Source organism: Lygodium microphyllum, chromosome 22 (assembly GCF_053477565.2).
Source record: "Lygodium microphyllum isolate KBCC chromosome 22, Lygodium_microphyllum_v1.1.10, whole genome shotgun sequence".
Classification (NCBI taxonomy): domain Eukaryota; kingdom Viridiplantae; phylum Streptophyta; class Polypodiopsida; order Schizaeales; family Lygodiaceae; genus Lygodium; species Lygodium microphyllum.
This window is the reverse complement of record NC_141156.1, coordinates 9429479-9452125: the sequence shown is the minus strand read 5'-3', so window position 1 is coordinate 9452125 and position 22647 is coordinate 9429479. Positions and strand designations below refer to the sequence as shown.

At 42.2% G+C, this 22647-nt stretch overlaps 1 protein-coding gene across 1 annotated transcript in view; it reads right to left on the bottom strand.

Moving 5' to 3' along the window:
• LOC148016882 (uncharacterized) overlaps positions 1–17300 on the bottom strand; it is a 60782-nt gene extending 43482 nt beyond the window's left edge. The window contains exons 1-2 of the mRNA XM_087663164.1: positions 16996–17300; positions 16480–16611 (exon numbers count right to left, since the gene is read on the bottom strand). Coding sequence (XP_087519290.1) covers positions 16480–16611; positions 16996–17091 — 228 coding nt within the window. The 5' untranslated portion in view covers positions 17092–17300. The remainder of the gene's footprint in view (positions 1–16479; positions 16612–16995) is intronic.
• Positions 17301–22647: the final 5347 nt, after the last annotated feature.

Genomic DNA, 22647 nt, shown 5'->3' with positions numbered 1-22647 from the left:
AAATTATTATTTTATTGCTGATTTCCACTCATAAACAACAATCATAATGATTTGTTGGGTATGCTTGGCACCGACGACAAGCTCGACGACACCAATCACCCAAAGTGGGCTTACATGACGTGGCATGTTCTTGTCACAGAATTTATGGCATATTGTCAGTGGCACCGAGAAAAGGCCATCTTCTCCAACACTGGCACCACCTCCCATCTCCACATCAAGAGGTGGCCCTCATGATGCCAAATCATCTTCCTCTTCCACATTGCCTCCCACTCAGAAGCAGATTTGATGGGATGGCCATGACACTGAAGTGCATGCCCTAATCACTTTATCCGTGAAGAGAGGCATCATTCCATACATTTGATCATGCAAGATAGCCAAGGATGCATGGGATAAGCTTACATAATTGTATCAAGTGCGCAATGAAGTATGTGTTACTTACCTACGTAAGCAACTAGAAGACGTTCACATGGAAGGAGGTTTTACTGAGCAATTATTAGATATTGATGAAGTGGTCCCAAATAATCAACTTGTTTCTATCACTCTTAATGGCCTACCAAAATCATATTAAGGTTTTGCTACCACTTTGCAATTGGTAACTATGAGCAACCAAGTTGCCTACAATTTCGACCAACTTGTCTCTCTCTTATTGTAGTAAGAACAAAGCCGTCTCAACCGCAATGCTAACAGGGCAACCAAACAAGTCTTTCCTACCCACCATCATGGAAAAAGTGAAAATCAAGTAAAGAACAAGCATGTTTGTCAGCAAAAATACCCATGTTATTCATTCATTTTCTTCATCAAATAATTCCTCCAAGACACCTTCCCATGCTGGCCCATTCTCTTCCAACCCTTCCAAAGGTACATCCAACAAACCAGAGAGATTCAATTACTGTCAAAAGACGAGGCACAACATCATAGAATGTCATAAGCAAATTGCATCAAAGAAGAAAAAGACAAAATCCAATCTTGATATCCCCAACGAGACTACCAACCTCACCAAGCACAAGGAACACACTTTCTTCATTGAGTGTCATTATACTCCTCCAAAACATAATGCTTGTTCTTTTATCATGGATACAACTTCTACTTGATATTTCAACAGTGGTGTTTCTAAACACATCAATTCTTGTTGAGAATTATTCTCATCCACTTCTCATACACCTAAGGGCCACACAATCATGTGCAAACAATGCCTCTTATGCAATTGAAGGCATTGGTAATGTAGAAGTTAGTACTATTCTTGGCACTTCCATGACATTACAAGATGTCTTTTGTGCCAAGCATTAAGAAGAACCTTCTTTCCATCTCAACCATTGCTACTTTGGGCTTTCATGTTCTCTTTGATGGTCTTTGATGTGTGTTTTATGATGATTGGATACCTTTTTCCATCGTATTGACTAGTACTTTCACATCTGAACTTTCACATCCTATTGACTAATGATCAACAGCATGCTGAAATTTCTCTTGATCATGCTCCTTCAGCAAGTGATCCTTTTATGAAGCATGTTTCTTCAATGCCACATAATTCAAATTTGCAGATTTTATTGCATATAATGATGATTTTTTTCTTATTGGAATCAATGCTGTCCAAATTGGAGCATTATAGCATCATTACCAACAACCACCTATTGTCATTTATATTGGTGTTTGAAACCAACCTTCCTTCTTGAAGAGGGTGGTAAAACCTGATCAAGCACTTAATTACAACAATTAACAAATAAACATAAACTGAAATACACACCTTACCATAACATTCTTGGACATCGGCACCCTATTGACCCCAAAACTAGCGCCCCTTGTAGTATTTCTTTAATTTGTATTGCTATTGGATCAAGTAAAACTAAGAGTTCTTGATCTCCTCCGCTGATCCAAAAGCCCATTCTTGTCACAACAAATCAGCAAGTCTTTCGAGTAATTTGCCCCTTGATCTTCACTCAAGACTTGTACAAATTGGACCCCCTAACTAGCCAAATCCTGCCCCAAATCAAATGGGATAGGGTGGCATTAGAAATGCCTCGTAATTCCTTGAATTCCTACTGCTGATTTCAGTGTACAATGCCTCTATCTGCTGGCACAAGTCCCAAGGTGGTTACTAAACCCTAATTTCTGCTAAAAATTAGGATTTGCAACAGAAATCTCACTACTGCCTACCAAATCTAGCATTGTAAACTGCCTATTTCAGTATGCAATGCCTCTATCTGCTGGCACAAGATCCAAGGTGGTTACTAAACCCTAATTTCTGCAAAGAATTACGGTTTACAACAGAAATCTCACTGCTGTCCACCAAATCTAGCTGAGAATACCTTCAAATGCCTAAGAAATTCTAAGATACTCAAAGAATGGATTGGAAAAGATGAGGAAATGCTGAGGAGAGAGAAAATTTGGAATTTGCACACGGGAAAACGCTCAGAATTGCTTACTACCTGCTTTGATCTGCAATAAATAAAATCGCTTTTCTCTATCCTTAGGTACTTGCGTTTTTAGTATTTCTCTCTCCTGCACTGATGTATGCATCAAATCCAACCTTCTTTGGTTGCGTTTGCTTGTGTTCAATACTTAAAGGCTGCCTTTGCTACAATTCAGGAACCGTTCAGAGCACGACACACTCTATAGCTCATAACCTTTGCCTTGATTCGAGAGAGATGAGTTCAAGGCTCAGTATTCACTACATAGTGTGTTTGTTGCATGAGCACTGCATATTCATTATTCATTCACTTTATTACTCATTGTGTTCACTGTCTCTAAGTTACCCTAACCCTAACCCTAATTGTGTTCTAAGGTTATCAATATGTGCTTTGTCGTACGATCGGTTTCATTATTTTTGCATTTAGAGCATTTCTTCACAAGGGGCGCCAATTTTGGGACCAACATGATGTCCAATGTCTAATTATTTAAGTGATAAAGTGTGTATTTTCACTATAGGTGAATTTTATGCTTGTTGTAATTAGTACTAAATGAAACCAGCCTTCCTTCTTGGAATGGGTGGTAATAACCTGATTTAAGAGTTAATTACAGCAATAAATAAATGCACCTAAAATGAAATACACACTTTACCATAACATTCCTGGACAGTAGACTCCATATTGGCCCCAAAACTCGCGCCCCTTGCGGTATTTCTTTAGCTTTCATTCAATTGGAAGGAGTACAACTTGAGATTCTTCAATCTCCTCCTGCTAACCAATTGCTCTTGCTATCAAAAATGACCAGCAAGCCTTTTAGGTCATTTGCCCCTTGATTCACCCAGGACTTCTTTTCCAATTTGACCCTTGGCTAGCCAAATGCTGCCCCAAATCAATTCGGGATGGGCTACCTCTTGAAATCCCTTGATAATCTTCAATTATCAACTGCTGATTTCAATCCCTTGAGCCTTCAATCTCTGACATGGATCCCAAGGTGGCTGCTAAACCCTAACTTTTTGCTATAAATTAGGGTTTACTACATAAATTACAGATCAACCCACCAAAAATGGCTGAGATCTCCTCCGAACAGCTAAGAATTGCTGAGAATGGCTGAGCATAGGCTAAAGGAGATAAGAGAATGTTGTAGAGAGAGAAATTTCTGAGATTTGTCGCGAAGAACTGATCAAAATCAGTTGTTGCCCTACTGTACCAGCCCCAAACGAATGCACCAACAACAATAGGAGCATCAAAGACTGTGATCTTCAGGAGAAAGTGCATCAACAGCAATTGCCAACTTCCCAAGGTCAAGAATATGCAATCTCCATCACCAAAATGGTCTCCAATGGCTAGGAAATGGCCCCAAAAGCTGGCAGCAATAGTCCAACAGCTCCAAAATGAAAAAACCAAATTTCCCTCTCCCTTCAACCCTATTTAGCCTTTCCCCCACTTGCATGGAAAAGTTTTGCCAAGTGGCAACTTTCTTAATCCATTTTCAGCAATTTCCAGCCATTTAATTAACTTTCAGAATTAATTAATTCTGAAAATTAATTCAACCCTTAATCCATGCCCAAAAAATTGACCTTGCCCGTCCAAAAATTAATTGGCTAACCCAAAGTGGTCCCATGCATTAATTGACCCTTGAACATGCATTAATCCATTAATTAATGCCTAGGCCCTAGTGTCACCACTGACACTTAATGGCCAATAATGGTCCTAGGGGCAAACTAACACCATAGTTCACCTAAGAACCTAACAAGTATAACTTGTTACAACTTTTACCTTTGACACCCATCTTTTTCACAGGGTCCTTGGGCCTTCAACTGTAAAAAAAGTAGCTTGCACCTCACATGTGCAACACGTGCATCTTTTAATTGCACATTTGATTAATCATTTAACCAAATGTCAATTAAACATAAGCAAAGCATCAAATTTTCACGTCCTCGTGACAATTAAATCAAGTTATTTACCACCCTATCCAAGGAGGAAGGCTACTTTCACATCACTAAGCACGAACAAAGCCCAACGTGAAATCTGATACCATGTCAAAAGTGGATGAGCAATGGAAGCGTAGAAAATTGTTGTAATAGACTATGTAACACAAGAGTGAAGAGAAAAGAACAACACTCCAAGAAAAGAACTCAAAAAGAAATAGATGCTTGGGAAATGGAGTCCATATACCAAGGCATAAGACAATGTAAAAACTATGTGAGTCACCGGTTGTATGGGCACTTGCACTGGCTCCCTCTCTCCACCAGTCCCTACCATGGAAGTATGCGAAGTGATACAATGAATGACACAGGAGGATTGGAGCGCCTGAATAAACAGGCCAGAAATATGCCATCAATATGATCAAGTCGACCAGCAATACATGCCTAAATCACCATCAAAATGACAACTAAAGAATGCCTAAAATATCTAATTGTGCCCGGCCAGTGGAACATGCATAGATTCACTCATGAGCTGGCATATCCGCTAACAGTTCTGTGCTCAAGGCCACTCAAGTGACAAAGAGCACTCTAAGTCCCATACCATGTGAAGACTAAGTGGTCTAACAAAGTGCACAAGATGAGAGTTTCTTGAATCACAAATGAATGCTAAAACAGCTCAAACAATTCCTTTTAAGTGACAGGATCAGTTATGATTTCAAGGGATCATTGACTCATAAGATCACTAGAACAAAGCAAAAGGCTAGCCTTCTTTTGTTTTGCTTCCGTGGCTACTTCCGATAGTTCTTTGAGTCATTGCTAAATCTGTCATTTCAGCACAGCGGGTTCTTCATTGTTAACACAGAAACAACTAATGATAGCACTCTCAAGTGACAATAAGTAGACCTACATCACCTTAGCATTAGCCAAGCTGTACAAGCACCAACGGGCATCATACCTGGTCATAAGCCTATACTTGTGTATCATTCACTTAACTTATAGCCTGACAGAAAAATATAGTCTTCTTGCCAAAGTTAAGTGACCTAGCTTATCAACTAAAAGAAGCAACAGAAACTCCCACAAGACCACAAGTTCTCTTGCCATGTACAAGCCAACAAGTCTTGCATAAGCCAGCTTTAACACTATGTTTAGTCTTTAGTGGGCATCAGAAAGAGGCATTTGGTGAGCCCATTTTAGGGTATCTCCAATTGTCTTATGTCTCACCCCGAGGCTTTTAGGATTTCTTCACTTGTCTCGTCTTGACCCAAGTCTTACATAAGCTCCACTCTGCTCATGGTAGTTGTATTGCACCATCTTGCATCCTTGGAGAGAGGGAGACTGGAGGCACTATTGTTGGTCATCATTGTACCGGTGCCCTACTAGTATTGTACTACAAATTTCATGCTTCATATTATGGATTCCACTGCGCATTCATTCTAGGTTTCTTCCATTGCCCATTCATTCTAGGTTTCTTCCATTGCCCATTTATTCTCAGTTTCTCGTGTTCATGCTTTCTTTCTTCCTATTAGTGTTCTTACTTTGTCTTTTCCACTCCCAATCATCTACCCCCGTCCAATAGAGTGTTTGTGCTGTTTGAAAAAAGAGCCTTAGTAGGCTCTCAAAGAACCTTCCTCCTTGTCAATAGAAGGTGCCTGCTGGTTTGTTGGTTTTTGTGCTGTTACGGACAATTTCATGTCTGAAACCTCTATGTTTCCTGCTATGGACTCTTCTACACCTATGTTTCAGCCTCCTACCGCTTCCAACCTGGCTCTAACCTCTCTTCTTGCTGGACATCCTGTCTCTGGTGCTGGACCACCTGTTTTCTTAGCCTCCAATGCTGTTTTCCCTGTGTTTTTGTCTGCTGGTTGGTCATTTGGGGCTGGAACTGCTTCATGAAGATCTGTTTTGCTGTTGTCTGCTATGCTGAAGACTCAGACATCTTGCGTCTATGACCTGACATCATTTAATGGCTGGTAAAACCTGTGTTTTTGCTAATCTGCACCCTCCACTTTTGTGTTTTTGCGTTTTCAGTATTAGAGAGGGTCATGCATTGGTGATTGTGATTCTTCACTACATTCAACCCACTACTCCATTCCTATCTAATCTTGCATGCTCTTGTTTGATTGCACTGATTTTGACCACAAAGTTCCTCAGGTATCTCTCTCTAACTCCTCCAATCTTCTTTCACTCTCATGGCATCCCCATTCTACTAATGAAAAGCTTGAACGAACTAATTACTCATCTTGGAGTGGTGTTCTAGAGGCTTGGTTTGAGCAGATACAAGGAAGCATGCCATCTCAAGCTGCTGCTCCAAACATTCAAGCTTTCACAACTGCAAAGAGGGGTGGCAAGAAGAAGAAGGTAAAAGTGCTACTCTATAGCAAGAAGGGTATCTCCCAAAGGATTGTGAGAAGCTAGCAACTTTTCAAAAGAAGAAGAGGAACAAGGGCAAGGGTGACTCAAGCTCATCATCATCCTTAGACCTTGACTTCAATTCCAATCATATGACCAAGGTTCCAATGATTGAGGAATCTATTTTCCAATCCTCGTAAAGCCATTGGCCCTCACAAGTTCCTGGGCCAAAGAGGGATGGTGAAGAGGGTGTTGTGGTGCTTGTCAACCTCAAAGATTTCTTGATGCTGTGGAGCATGAGAGAGACTTGTAACATATCAAATCAGTCTAGTAGCTCAAAATCCTAGAGTTGATGTGGTCCTGTGAGAGTGCGCAAGGGAAGAAAGAACTCCAACATAGAGGAAGAGAGAGAATCCACAAGAGCAGAAGAAAAGAAACCTACACTGAACAAGGAACAAATGCTAAATACAAAAGGACTGATCAATCCTTGCACGCAGCCCGCAGCATCAATGAGGGCACCAGATCAAGCTGATGATGACGGCGGCACTAAAGACGAGAGTGTGCACCTACCAAGAAAGAAGGGAAGTTGATAATCTCACTGACTGCCAAGTGGGGAATGGCTATAAATAGCCAAAAATCCCAAAAACTAGTCGGCCTTAGATTTGGGGCCAAAAATATGTCCAACCAACATTTAATGCTCGTAAAAATGCCAAAAACGCTCAGAAAAATCCCAGAAAGGCTAGACAAAGTCTAACAAGTGAGGCAAGCTGAAGAATGCAAAAATTGCCTTGGGAAACGCACATAAAATTCCGACTGGAGGAGAAAATGCACTAAAATGCAATAAATTGAGTACTTTAGAATAAGCTACCTCCTCTGTCAAAACAAGTGATAGACAGGTCAAAGCTCCTAAAGTCCTCGTCTGACTTAGACTGAGGCTCACAGGCACGAGATGACAAGGCATGACAAACATGACTGCTAACACCCCCTCTCAAATCCTGGATGTGGCGGAAGGCCAAGGGAGAAATGTTGGCGAGAAGAATGCCAATATCAATGAAGTCTATCAATGAAGATTGCCAGTGAAGAAGCTCCTCACAATCCTAGAGAACCCCCTCTGAAACACTAGGGGCCGCCAAGAAATCCATAGACATCACCAAGATCGTCCCCCTCTGAAAGGGATGGGGGGTACAAGGGAACCATTGGAGGAGAGGGTGGGGGATGGAAAGGAACCTGTGGAAAAGAGGGTGCACAAGCGAGAACAGGTGTAGCAATAAACAACTGCCTCGGAGGTACCTACATAAGAGAAGGGAAATGGAGCCTGTAAACCTCGCTCTCCTACTAACCTATCGTGATAACAACCCCTGTAGAAGAATCCTCAATACAAACAACCTGCTTGGTGAATACAACCCAGCTACCAAGCCTTGTAAGGCCATAAACTAAGAGAAGTGGAAAGCCCAAGTCCGAAACATTAAGAGCCTGTGAAAGCAACCTTGACGTGCAGTCGAGAAATAAAGGCAAAGTGCCAACACCAGAAATAGGCACCAAAACAATGTCACCAACAGTGACTAAACCCTCAAAAGGACATAGACCCTGCAACAAATCACCTTGTGGAGTCATATGACTAGAAGCTCCACTATCAATCAACCAAGGCCTCTCAAAAGATGGGGCAACCACACTCAAGAAGGCTCCTCCAAGTTAACAATATGAAGGAACATTGACTCATGGACAACTGTTGGAGTAGAGGTAGAAAGCTTGGATGTTTTAGGCCCATCCTTCGCTCCCGAACAAAGGTGAGGGTACTTCTTCCAACATTTCTCCTCTGGATGTGTCCCCTTCCCACAACATGGGCATTTAGGCTTCTCTGAGTCGGAGCCCAAACTTGAAAAACTCTCTTGTCTTTTGGCCTTTGACTTCCCTTTCTCCTTCGTCCCCCCTCCTCAACCCACAACAAGAGCTTTGGTGGGATTGATCCACTGGCTACCTCTTTGGCGCGTTCATCATGCTCCAAAACAAGCGGGGCAAGCTCCTCCCATAGAAGCTTCTCACATGTTCTCAATGTAAGAAGGCTAGTATAGAAGACACCAAACCAAGGAGATGGCAACTAAGTCAAAAGAATAATGGCCATATCCTCTGAAGAGATCAGCCTACCATGGGAGGCAAGCTCATCCCTCATGTCCTCCAACCTATTGATATGATCTTTCATGAAAGAAGAATCATCGACAACAAGCATCCATAATTTCTTCTTGAGAGTAATCCGACAAGAAAATGTCTTCTGATGGCACGAAGAAGCAAGCTTTGTCCACACTTCCGCTGCTTTCCATAACTTGCACATATGCACTAGGACAAAATCCTGTAAGCTCATAAAGACGAAAGACCGAGCTTGATCCCATAAGGCTGCACGATCCATCGATGATCCAATAGTGGGATCCTCCACTGAACAAGGAATAGGGTGGGTAACAAACTCCCAAAGATCAAAGGTATCAAGGATACACTCCACCTTACATGACCAAAGCGAGTAGCTGGAACTATCAAGCTGGTCTTCTTTGGGTAAAAAAGGAAGTACAAGCACTTGTATAAAGGATGCCATGGAAGGCATATGAAGGCTAGCATAACAAGCCTTCTATGAAACATGGAGAGAACAGGGAGGAGAGGATCTCATACAAACGGGCTAGGTGACCTCTAGTCGTCGCGTGAACTAGCATGAAAATCTCTCTCTCGCTCACAGGAAGAAACAGAGACCTCATCCTCTGAGTCACCAAAGAACTGGTGATACGACATCTTCATATAAATCTGCAAAACACCCACAAAAAAGTTGCATTTGGCTACAGACAACCACGAGACAGAAGGAATCAGCTATAGGATACAGAGAGCTCAATATAGAAGGTCTGCCTAAGGGAGAATATACTATTGGCTGCTCACAAAGGATGCAAAAGCACCAAAATGCTGATGTAAATACTGTTGCTTGCTCCTAAAAGGTTGCGTTTGACTGCAAAAGGTAGTCACCTGCTACTAGGAGCTTGCGTTTCAGCAAACACAGATGTGGATAGCCTCACAAACTCTGTCACTCTCACATGCCATGTGAGAGTGCGTAACGGAAGAGAAACTCGAATAGAGAGGAAGAGAGAGAATGTGCAAGAGAAGAAGAAAAGAAACTTGCAATGAACAAGGAACAAATGCTGAATACATGAGGACTAATCAGTCCCTACACGTACCCCACAACATTAGTGAGGACACCAAATCAGGCTGATGACGACGGCAGCACAAAAGTGTCAGAGTGCAACGATGCGGAAGCGTGGGACCAAGACTGAGAGAGAGAGAGAATGCAGAGAGAAGAGAGAGAAAGAGACAGTGGAAGATGAAGATCTGCTGTATAAAGTGTGCTGTATACAAAGATATGCAGATTGTACACGGGCGCAGTGCGCGGGACTGCGTGTCTCAACCTCGACGGTGCAACCTGCTGCTCACCTCGAAGTGCGATGCAGTCTGCACGATCTTCAGCCTGAAATTTGCAAACAGAGATGTAATCTGCACAAATCTCCAGCCTGAAACCTGCAATCAGAAGTGAGAGAGACTGTGCTGGACATCGGCTATAAATAGCCAGGAAATATGCACCAAAAAAGACAGGTCGGCTGCATTAAATGCAACCGACTGGTGCAGTACTGTCGGACTGCCACATGGCAGTATTGTCGGACTGCCACATGGCAGTCCGACTGGTCAGTCCGACCAGTTGGCGTACAAGATCTGACATCGCTAACACCCCCTCTCAAAGCCTGGACGGGGCAAAAGCCTGAGGGATCTGGCATGTCTCCGAAGTAGAGCCTGGGGAAGCGCCTTTGTAAACAAATCTGCAAGATTGTCCTCCATCTTGCAGTACTCCACAACAATGGTCTCATCCAAAAGCTTCTCTCTGATGAAGTGGTATTGGATCTCTATGTGCTACGTCCGAGTATGGAAAACAGGATTCCGTGCCAAGGCAATGCAACTCTCATTGTCGCATTGCAGCAAAGTAGGACGAGTCTGGGGGCAACCAAGCTCCTCCAACAATCTCCAAAGCCACACAGTCTCACATGTGGTGGAAGACGCGGCCCGATACTCCGCTTCAGTAGACGAAAGGGCTACCATGGGCTGCTTCTTGCTACTCCATGAGATAACACCTACACCCAAGGTAAAACAGTAACCTGTAGTAGACTGCCTATGGGCCACATCACCAGCCCAATCCGAGTCGCTCCATCCTGCAAGTACAAGATCTGAACCACCTGTGCCTGCTGGATAATGAATCCCTAAATCAGATGTCCCTCTCAAATACCAAAGTATCCTCTGGGCAGCCTGCCAATGCACCGTCTGAGGTTCACTCATGAACCCCGCCAAGAGACCAACAACAAAACAAAGATCAACACGAGTGTTGAGGAGCCAAATCAATGATCCAATCAACTGACGATAGCGGAAAGCATCCGCCATGGGAGAAGCTGAATGTGAAGTGGCCTTCCAGTTCGGATCCATAGGAGTAGAAATGGTCCGACAATCCTCCATCACAAAAGAAACCAAGAGCTCCTGTACATATTCTCTGCTGAGAGATGAAAATCCCCCTTTGAGACTGATAAATCTCATGGCCCAAGAAGAAGTGGAGTAGACCCAAGTCCGTCATCTCGAACGCCTGATGTAAAGCTGTCTTCGTCACTTTGACCTTCTGTGCATGATCACCTGTGACAATCAAATCGTCAATATACGACACAAAAAGCACACAACCAGCCTCGGAAGTGTGTACATAAAGCTGCAGATCGGCCTTGGAACGCCAATATCCCAACTGTGACTGAAGAAACGAATCAATCTTTTCATTCCATGCACGCGAAGCCTGCTTGAGGCCATACAAGGCCTTCTTTAACCTGTAGACTTGCCCATCTTAAGATCCAAAGCCAGGAGGCTGCTCGACATAGATCTCCTCCTTCAAATCACCATTAAGGAAGGCCGACTTCACATCCAACTAATAGACAGGCCATCTCCTATGGCCAACCAAGGCAAGAACAGCTCGAATAGTCGCCATACGAGCAGTGGGGGCAAAAGTGTCATGACAATCAATCCTTGGGCGCTATGCAAAACCTTTAGCAACAAGGCGAGCCTTGTGCTTGTCCAAAGAACCATCGCTAAGGTACTTGGTCTTGAAGACCCATTTGACGCCAATCACGATGAGCCTTGGGAATGTAAACATAGGCATCACACCCAAAAACCTTGAAATAGGAAACATCAGGCTTAGTCCCAAAGTAGGCCTCAAAAGGTGTCATCCCATCAACGGCCGAAGTGGGAGATCGGTTAAGGATATGGACTGCAGTAGCCACAACCTCGGCCCACAGAAACTTAGGTATCTGTCAATGCTCCATCATGGTGCGCGCCATCTCAATCACACTTCGGTTCTTCCGTTCAAGAATGCCATTTTCTTGAGGAGTGTTGGTGTTAGCAAAACTCCTGGTGAATACCTTTATCTGCACAAAAACGAGCAAACTCATTAGAAACAAATTCACCACCCTTGTCGAATCACAAGGTCTTCAATCACCGGCCTGATCGATTCTCCTCAAAGAGAAGCCAATCCTTGAAGTGGAAGAAAGCCTCCAACTTCAACGCCAAGAAACAGGCCCAAGTCATCCTGTTGTAGTCATCTACGATCAACATGAAGTACGAGCTTCCTCTCAAGGACTCGTTCCTCATAGAGCCACAAAGATCCGTAGATACAAGCTCCATCGGGGAAATAGACCGCCACGAAGCTTTGTTGGGAATCGCATCCCTATGTTGTTTCCCACGAATGCAGAAGACGCATGGTTGTTGGCTCACCACTATGTCTGGCAACCCTCGAACAAGTTGTCCAACTAACGCCCTCCGAAGATAATCATAGTTGAGGTGACCAAACCGAGCATGCCATAGCTCTGACTATGTCTGAGAGGTAAAAAGAAGAGTAGGGAGAGCGGTAGAAGATGTCAATTTGTAGATGCCGTTCTCCTCATATCCTGATGAGAAAACCTTCCTTGACCCACGATCAAGGACTCGCACTGAATCACTGTCAAACTCCACCAAAAGTCCAAGTAAACAAATCTTATGAACTGAAAGTAGATGATACCCTAAACCTGGCACATGCAAGACCTCGGAGGTATGGGTACCACCACATCCATCTAGAGTAAGTTGCATCTCACCCCGTCCTGCAATAGACACCGAAGAGCTATCTCCAATGAGAATCTACCCACGGGAAGGTCACAACTGGGCAACATCAATTGATGAAGGAGTCGTGTGCCGGGAGGCACCACTGTCAACGATCCACTCTCGAGCCTGAGAAACTGTCATCGCAGCATCAGAAGCAATCAGTGTAGAGTCCTCAATGACAACTAGATGAAGAAACGCAACTGATAAAAGTGCAACCACCGCTCCAGAATCCTTCGTGTCCTTCTTGTTGGTGTCCTTGTCTTTGTCAGGGCAATCCTTATTCCAATGGCCGGTCTTTCCACAAAGATGACATGTGGATTCTTTGTCCTTGTCCTTCTTTGACTTGTTGTCCTCCTTCTTCTTCTTTTGGTCCTTCCCCTTCTTCTAAGAGGCTTGACCTGTCAAGGTTTCTGACTTGGAAGCATGCTGTCCCTTCAATTGTTCCTCTTGGTCCAGGACCAAAGGAACCAGCTCTTCCCACCGAAGAGTAGACTCTCGCCCCGAAGCAATAAGGGCGGAGTAGAAAACACCGAATCATGGTGACAACTGGGACAAGAGTGTGATCGCCATGTCTTCGGAGAAAATCGGCTTCCCCGCATTCTGAACCTGCATCTGAAGCTATCTAAGCTTGTTGATGTGCTCCCACAACGAAGAAGACTTCTTCACGGACAAGGTCCACATCTGCAGCTCCAAAGAAACCCGCTTCATAAGGGTCATCCGATTATACATCTGATTAAGCTCCAACCATATCTCCCGAGCCACCGTCAAGTGCTCGATGTGGGCTATCACGGCTGCAGTACAAGACAAAAAAAGAAAAAAACAAATCCGAGCATTCAGTTTGTCCCAATGAGACTGTGCCTTGACCAACTCCGCACGAGCATCGGAAGAGAGTTTGGACTCATCTCTTACCGAGGGCCGGTCGATCTCCTGTACAAGCTCTGCCAAATCGTAGGACTCAAGGATAGCCAACATCATCACGCGCTGGATACGGTAATTGTCGCTATCGAGCTTTTGATCTGCGGGAAGAGCCGGTAAGACAGTCACCTTTTGGTCCATGATCGTCTGGAACTCCAAGTCAATCTCTATAGACATCTTCACCTGTAATGCCTTCACAAACGCAAAAGCAACCGCCTCTAACTGTGAAAACGCAGCCTGCTAGGGCTTTTTCTTCCGCGTCCCGAACCTTCTTCACCCGCTAGAGGCGACGAAAAAGCAAAACCTGCACTTGAAAGCTGAAAACTCAGCCTTCCTCCACTTCAAACAGTAGCAAACATCAGCAAAGCCATCAACTGGAATCCTTTCCCGTACGCCCATGCTCGCTTCAGCCTTGTTCCGATGCGCAGCCCTCCCGCTCGCCCTCGAACGCTAGAAACACAGCCTTGTGTCGCGATGGAATCTCCTCTTCAAGTTGGTTCTTCACTCAATCAACCCTTCTTCACTGCTCTGATACCATGTCAAAGTGCAGCGATGCGAAAGCGTAGGACCAAGACTGAGAGAGAGAGAACGCAAAGAGAAGAGAGAAAGTGACAGTGGAAGATGAAGATCTGCTGTATACAAAGATATATAGATATGTACACGGGCGCAATGCGCGGGACTGCGTGTCTCCACCTCGACGGTGCAACCTGCTATTCACCTCGAAGTCCGCTATAGTCTACACGATCTCTAGCCTGAAATCTGCAAATAGAGATATAATTTGCACGAATCTCCAGCCTAAAACCTGCGATCAGAAGTGAGAGAGACTGTGCTGGACATCGGCTATAAATAGCCAGAAAATATGTGCCAGAAAAGACAGGTCGGCTGCATTAAATGCAGCCAACTGATGCAGTACAGTTGAACTGCCACGTGGCAATCCGACTAGTCAGTCCGACCTGTCGCCGTACAAGATCTGACATTGCTAACAAAAAGACAAAGGGAGATGATAGAGTCAAAGTGTGCACTTGCCAAGGAAAAAGGGAAGATAATAATTTCACTCAATGCCAAGTGGAAAATGGCTATAAATAGCCAAAAATCCCAAAAACTAGCCAACCTAAAATTTGGGGCCAAAAATATGTCCGACTAGCATTTAGTGCTCGTAAAAATACCAAAAATGCTCAAAAAAATCCCAAAAAGGGTGGACAAAGTCTGGCAAGTGAGGCAAACTGAAGAATGCAGAAACTACCCTGGGAAATGCACATAAAGTCCCAACTAGAGGAGGAAATACACTGAAATGCAATAAACTGAGTGCTCTGGAAAAAGCTACCTCCTCCATCAAAACGAGTAATAGACAAATCAAAGCTCCTAGCGTCCTCATCCAACTCAAACTGAGGCTCACAGGTAGGAGATAACAAGGCATTACAAACATGACTGCTAGCAGTCCAAGTCCATGATAAAAGGTTTGGACACCAAGCGGTGCCTACTCCTAGTTTATTCTCATGCGGAGGAACACTTTCACAGTGTGGCTAAGGGAGGGGAACCCAAGGTCATGATAAGGTTCTATAGTATAGCAATGCTAAGCATCGAGATTTGACTATTTCCCCTTTCTACGATCAAAGGTCTAGGATGTTTGACATCACTGTCAGTGCCTTTCCAAGGTATCTTGGTGGTAGCTTGATCAACGGTTGCTTGGGTATCCATGGTCCTAGTTGGTTGTCATTGTTTCTATGTATTATGATGTCACAACTTTTGGCAAATCATTATTGTGCTGTGGAACATGGTGGTGGTCCCTAAGGGTTCATATGTTCCCTATCATTGTATTTTTCATTATATTGACCACCCATGATCCAAGACAAGGCGTTAGTTTCGTATGTATCATAGGCTTTAGCAGTATGTGTAGCCTTTAGTTGGGCACAAGACAAGGCAACTTGGAAGGCCCATTTTAGGGTTTCTTCAATTATCTCACATCTCATCCCAAGGCTTTTAGTGTTTCTTCACTTGTCTCATATCTCACTGTGAGGCTTCTATATATGCTCCACTCCACTCTCACATGTTGTGTCCCATCATCTTGCATCCTTGGAGAAAGGAGACCAGAGGCACTACAGTCGGTCATCATTGTGTCAGTGCCCTACTAGGATTGTACTGCATATCTCGTCCTTCATCTTGTGGGTTTCATTACCCGTTCATTGAAAGTTTCTTGTGTTTATGTGTTATTTCTTCCTATTGTAGTTCATGCTCTCTTTGCCACTTCCAGTCATCTGTGCATTCTCACACAATATACTATCAGTCTGACTGTGTAGATGCAAAAAATGTAGTGCAGAACTGCTTGATTTGGTCTGAAAATACGAGTGGTTACTAAGCACTACGCTGATCTGTGTGATTGACCAGTCCCACCAGAAGGTCTGTATTTCCTGTCCAAAACAGCATCCAACTGCTCATCACTGCAGTGAAAGTACCAATAGGTGCAGAGTACTCTGGTGTTCTCCATTTCACCTTAACCTTCACAAGGATAAATAATCAGCTTTGATTTTCAGAGTACCTCTACAAACAAGTAGACTTGATTAAATAGCCATTGCGGGGCTATTGAGCAGAAACACTTTCAATGGATCATAAAGCTGTTCAATAATGCAGTCACTTCCACTCAATCTAAACATCATATGTCGATGATAACTATTTTGGACTTGTTCGCATAGGGAAAGGCAACTAACCTTCTGCAAGTCTGGCTTACAGACAAAGGTCTGTGCAACATTGTTCATGCTGTCATTGAGAACTTCTATTATAGCAGCGGTTACAGCTTCTGCTTGAGTGGGAGTCAAGCCCTGAGACTCAAGACGACGGACCTGAAAAGACAAACGCCATATCCTGTTAATCAATAATGCCAGTAACAAAAGGAAAGGAATTCTAACTATGCTTACGTATACTACACCATTCTCACATGACAAGAAGGTGATCCTTATTATGTTTCCATTCCAAATTCAATAAAAGAGGAGATCGCAATATAACAAAATGAAACGCACTATCACTATGCTTACATCTCCAGACTGTCTATCACCAGTATAAGCACGTTGAACCAGAGGGGAAGAAGCAGAAGAGAAGAAAATAATGCAGAAGATGAGAAGTTCTGTTCTCGTTTCAAAATCGCATATCAGGAGATGAGATGTTCTATTCCTGTTTCGAAATTCCATAACGAGGAGAGATTTTTGGCGCGAAGAATGATGACTTACCAGGGCCAATGTGTCAACGAACAAGACCTTCTTGCTGGCCTTGGACGCGGAGACGAGCTGCGAGAGATGGCGCAGGTAGATTCCGCTCAGTGGCATAGCAAATGCGGGATGTAATCAATCTAACGAAGAAGCAAAAGGCAGGTACGACAGCTCCGGCCTTTCCTTTCCGATCAGAGAAAACGAAACGAAGATTAGCACATGCGAAGTCTCCCGGTGTCCTCCTGTGGATTGTTTGGAGAGGCTAATCATCTCGAGTTCCTTATAATTAGGTGTCTTTACATACGGGCCCGTGCGTAGCTTCCTTATCAAGAAAATCTGGAGCGGAGTCCTAATTTATTTTGGCTCTTGGTGACCTCCATGAACCTCCGTTTTTTGTCCGAGGTTTATTTTTTCCCCCAAGTTTGATTTTGAATTCGAATTTTGATGATGATGAAAACACATAATCATTGAGGCAAGTTGAGGTCACTTTAAGGCATTAGGTCATTTTTATGCATTATGTCTCTCTCTCTCTCTCTCTCTCTCTCTCTCTCTCTCTCTCTCTCTCTCTCATTGTCTCTTTCCCATTTTGACTCCCGTCACTTTTGAAGGTGGGTGGGTGGTGCAAGCAGCAAGCTTGTGATCGTGGAAGCGATTGGTGTAGACAAGTTGGTGGTCTTCTTCCTGAGTGTGGGGCACATGGTTGCAGGCTGGCTGGTTTTCTATGCAACTCTCTCTCTCTCTCTCTCTCTCTCTCTCTCTCTCTCTCTCTCTCTCTCTCTCTCTCTCTCTCTCTCTCTCGTGGTGTCATGGTTAGTGTCGGGCATGGCAAAAGACGGTGGCTGGCAATGCCATAACGGAATGGCAGGACAACAAATGATGGTCCAGAGGGGCCATAGTAGGGCAAATGTGGCAAGACAGCGGACGACGTGGCAACAGGACTGTGTGAGGCAAACATGGTGGGAGGGTGATGACGTGGAGAAAGAGAGAGAGAGAGAGAGAGAGAGAGAGAGAGAGAGAGAAATAATATTATTATTTATTAATCTTTAATAATTAGATTATTATTGTTATTAATTATATTAATCATCGTTTCATTATTAATTAATTATACTAATTATCATTATATTATTTTTTAGTAGTTATATGAATTACTTATATTAGTTATTATTATGAATTATCATTTTATTATTAATTATTAATTGAGATATTATTATTAATTAATTATTAATATATAATTACTTAGTTCGTTATTAATAATTGGTTGATAGTTAATAATAATACTTAATGACATAGAAAACCCCATTATTGACGTTTTAAACTTAAGTAGTTGTTTAGTGTGTGAGTTATAGATTTATTAGCAAGAGTGGAGAATGTTGCATCGTCCCAGGGCATGATTTTCTAGGGAAGGATGTTGAGTAGTGTGCACAACCAATGAGACTTTTTGTCCTAGGGGAAAAACCTAATTTCAATTAAAAAGCCAACTCACTAGTCATTATAACATTAGGTACACCAAAAGATCAATCCTAAACTTTGCTCATTGCAATTCCTGAGGTGGGTATAACTATAAAGAACTTTGAATCGGTCCACGGGTTGTGAACAAAGACAATTTGCCAAACTTAAGACTAAGAGAGGGGTTTTGCATCATGATAGATGTATTCATAGGGATGTTCAAATGAATACATCCATTATGACAATAACTCTAATCTCTCACCTAGGAAGCCATGGGAATTTGCTTGAAATACTCTAATTGCACCTTGAAGACCCACTTGAGTCCTGTATGTGAGATAAATAAATTGAAACCTCGCTCCAAATGCTACTTGTTGCTATAGCAAATCCTATCGCAATTAATCATACAGTCAAAAGCACATGTGTCTTAAAATTTAACGCATTGGAAGTTAATCTAATGTCATCTAGGATTTTTCACTATTTCTAAATTTTAAGAATAGTTGATATGCACCTCAATGTTGATGCATGTGTTTTGTGCAACATGGAGGCTTTTCTAGCAAACAAAAATGTGTCTACAGCAAATGTTGTACAATACACTCCCAATGTACAAATGAATATGCGCAAAGTGAAGGAGATTACAAGGAAAAAGGCAATTTGTCGTGCACTCAAGCATGCTAGAGGGTATGATAGTTCAATTGGTTTCTTAAGAATCATGCATCACTTGGACGGGATTGAGAAGCAAGTGAAGGCACTATTTCGGCATCAAAGAGCTTTGATTTCTCTTGGTTAGAACATTGGTAACTATCTACAGAGGATTGAGAAAATATTGGAGGAGAAATAAGAAGGAACCTTGGTAATGGGGTGAGGATACATGATGAGTTAGAAGAAATCAAGGGTTATATAAGGGAGATATATGACCATATCCGAAAAGATTGACCACATACTGGTCTTTGGATGATCATGATGAGAATATGAAAAAACTTATTGACAATGCAGGTCGTATAGAGTATAGCATATGTGAGTTAATTGCTCACAAGAATGAGAGCTTGGTCGCACGGGAGAACATTTCCCTTGATGTGCAACTTGCTTATTTGAAAGTTTGTCTTAATAGGTTTTTGGCAATGTTGACCCAGACGAATCACCATGTAGGGTCATCCCCTTACATTGGAGAACATTGCCCTTGATGTGCAACTTGCTTCTTTCAAAGTTTATCTGGATAGGTTTTTGGCAATGTTAACTTGGATGAGTCACCGCATAAGCACATCCTTGAATCCATGCTTTACTTAATATATATAACCTCTACAAGACTTCTTGAATGAGTTATTGTATTTGCTTTGATTGATGAAAATCTCCATTTTGAAAAACACTGTCTATCTCTTCCAAATTATAAAAACTTTTAATACCATTTTAATAGTTTCTTTTTCCATCTTTTGCCTTGGCATTCATTCACTTTCGAGCCTTGAACACATTTGGATCTACAACACATTCAAGCCTTTGGCAAGACCTACATCCATTAGTAAGGCTTGGAGAGAGAGAGAGGGGGGGGAGGGAGGTTAGACAATGCTTAGTTGGCCTTTGTTAAGTGATGTGTGTGCATGTGCTCATGCATGGCCATATAAGCATTTGCTTATGTATGTTGGACCTAATGCATGTGTATTCTTTCATTTTCAAGTCTAGGATACCCTCTAGACTAGCATATCTTCAAGTTTGAGTGATGCTTGCTAGGCCTTAAACGAGTGTCATATACTCGTGAGTAAATGGACATCCATTTGAGGGAGGGGGATTATTAGTTAGCCTTTGTTGAACACCACGTATGCATGTGCTCATGCACGACTATTCTTTTACATTTGAGTCCAGGACACCTTCGATTTAGGGTTTTCAGTTGCAAATGTGTTTATCGATCGTATCTTCAATGGCTTTGAGATTTCTCTATTGAAACTCTTATACTCTCTTAAAAGTTTCGTGTAGTCATTATGGAACAAAGCAAAGCCACGGACGATGTTCCACACATAGTGCACTCGACTCCATTGAATGCAATTGATTCAGTGGAATTTAAAAAACTAGCAACAACATCGTCCCTTGGATGGTTGCCTGCTTGGAGCCGTTCGCATGTGTATGGGAGATAGTTATTCTAATTGTATTTATGTCAAGGTATTGTATACTTTTTTGGGAGAGAGTCATTTGTATATTTTGTTGTAGCCAAAATGTGGAGTCTAATAGAGTAAATAAAGTTAATGTGTGAAAGATGAAAGAAGTGGCAAGGCAACAAGGAACACATGTTGCTAAATCTACAAGGATAGCAAGGACTCAAAGAAACATGGAGGTTGCTTCAAGTTCTTCAGAGTTTAAACGTCTTGAGATCAGGATGAATGAGTTGATGAAATTGCAGATGAGTTTATGCATACATATCGATCATGCACTTACCATTTACTCTGCAGAGTCACATGAATAGACTAAAGGTTTGTATGGTGTTTTGTGTGAGACAAAGCACACCCAGGGTGTTCTTCAACAAGTCTCGAGTGGTTTGGGTGGCGAAGTAAGGGAACTTTCAAGAATTGTCTCTAAGACAAGCAGGTTGATGAATTTGTTGGAAAATGATATACAAGCATCATTTTGGGAGCTTGGAGATAACCATGAGCCTATGATATGCCAAAGGGGTTGTCAACTTTCATTCTTGTGGTTTCAAATGAATGTTAATAGGTTTAATGCCTTGCTGTAGCAATTGAGTCATCAAATGAATAGTCACAATTGAGGAGGACTTGCTCTGGATGAAGCATATGATCTATTATTGTCTCGCTTATATTATTTAAAAGTGCTTGGGTCACCACTTTTTTGTGATAATGTGTGCTTCTTTTTTGTGAAGCCTACATTGGTTTTGATGTAACGATGCTAATAAATTGAGTAAGGTGTATTGGGTACCTACCATGTGATGTGTTGCCTCTTTCTTAAGGTTTGATTTGTAGAAAGAATTATCGTGTCTTACAATGTAGATAGAACTTTCTTGATTTTTACAATGTAATCCATATGAGAGTAATATTCTCTATAGAATACTTGGTGTATGGTCTAATTATAATATTTGAATATTCCTCTCTCTCTCTCTCTCTCTCTCTCTCTCCATCCAATATTTGGTTCAATGTATAGGGACTTGCATTGGATTGGAATAATATGCATTTTTTCTCTTTTGAACAGTTTGTAAATATTAAATATATTTTTATTTTTAAGTATATGTTTGTTGGGTAAACATGAGTGTCTGTAAGTTGAATGTCCTATTGCAGTAATTGAGCCATCTTGTTGACAGAACTTATTTAGTGGAATCTCTCTCTCTCTCTCTCTCTCTCTCTCTCTCTCTCTCTCTCTCTCTCTAAGTTATGGTTTTTTTTTTGCCTTTTTTATTTGGGTTTGGGTTAATTTTGATTCTGACAACACAAGCATCTTAAAGTGCATCAACATGTGCTTTTTGTAATGTTGTGTGCTTTCTTTTTATGAACTTGCATCTCATGGGCTAAGAAATTATGTAGCACTTTTGATGTGACAAACTTGAACTAAGCTAGAGTAGATGTATCAAGTTTAAAGGTTAACTTGTAGAAAAATTTATTACCTCTTTCAATTTGCGAAGAAATAACTCTGTTACTATTTTCATTGTGGAAAGTATAATTCTTGAATCTTCGTCAAGTCTCCGGTAAGTAGTGGCATAATTTCATGTTAAATGCATATGAGTTGGTTTCTCTCCCTCCCTCCCTCTCCCTCCTCTCTCTCTCTCTCTCTCTCTCTCTCTCTCTCTCTCTCTCTCTCTCTCTCTCTCTCTCTCTCTCTCTCTCTCTCTCTCTCTCTCTCTCTCTCTCTCTCTCTCTCAGTCTCAGTGCATCCATTGCATTTAGAAAAGTAATTGATGATGAAAAAAGCTTTGAGGATCATTTAGATGTCTAGTTTATACTTAGAGAATTGTGTTTGCATTTGCATGCAAATCATCTGCATAGAATTTAATGTTGAATAATATAAAATGCATGTGCATTCATTTGGGTCTCTCTCTCTCTCTCTCTCTCTCTCTCTCTCTCTCTCTCTCTCTCTCTCTCTCTCTCTCTCTCTCTCTCTCTCTCTCTCTCTCTCTCTCTCTCTCTCTCTCTCTCTCTCTCTCTCTCTCTCTCTCTCTCTCTCTCTCTCTCTCTCTCTCTCTCTCTCTCTCTCTCTCTCTCTCTCTCTCAACTCTTAGTGACACCCATCTATAACATT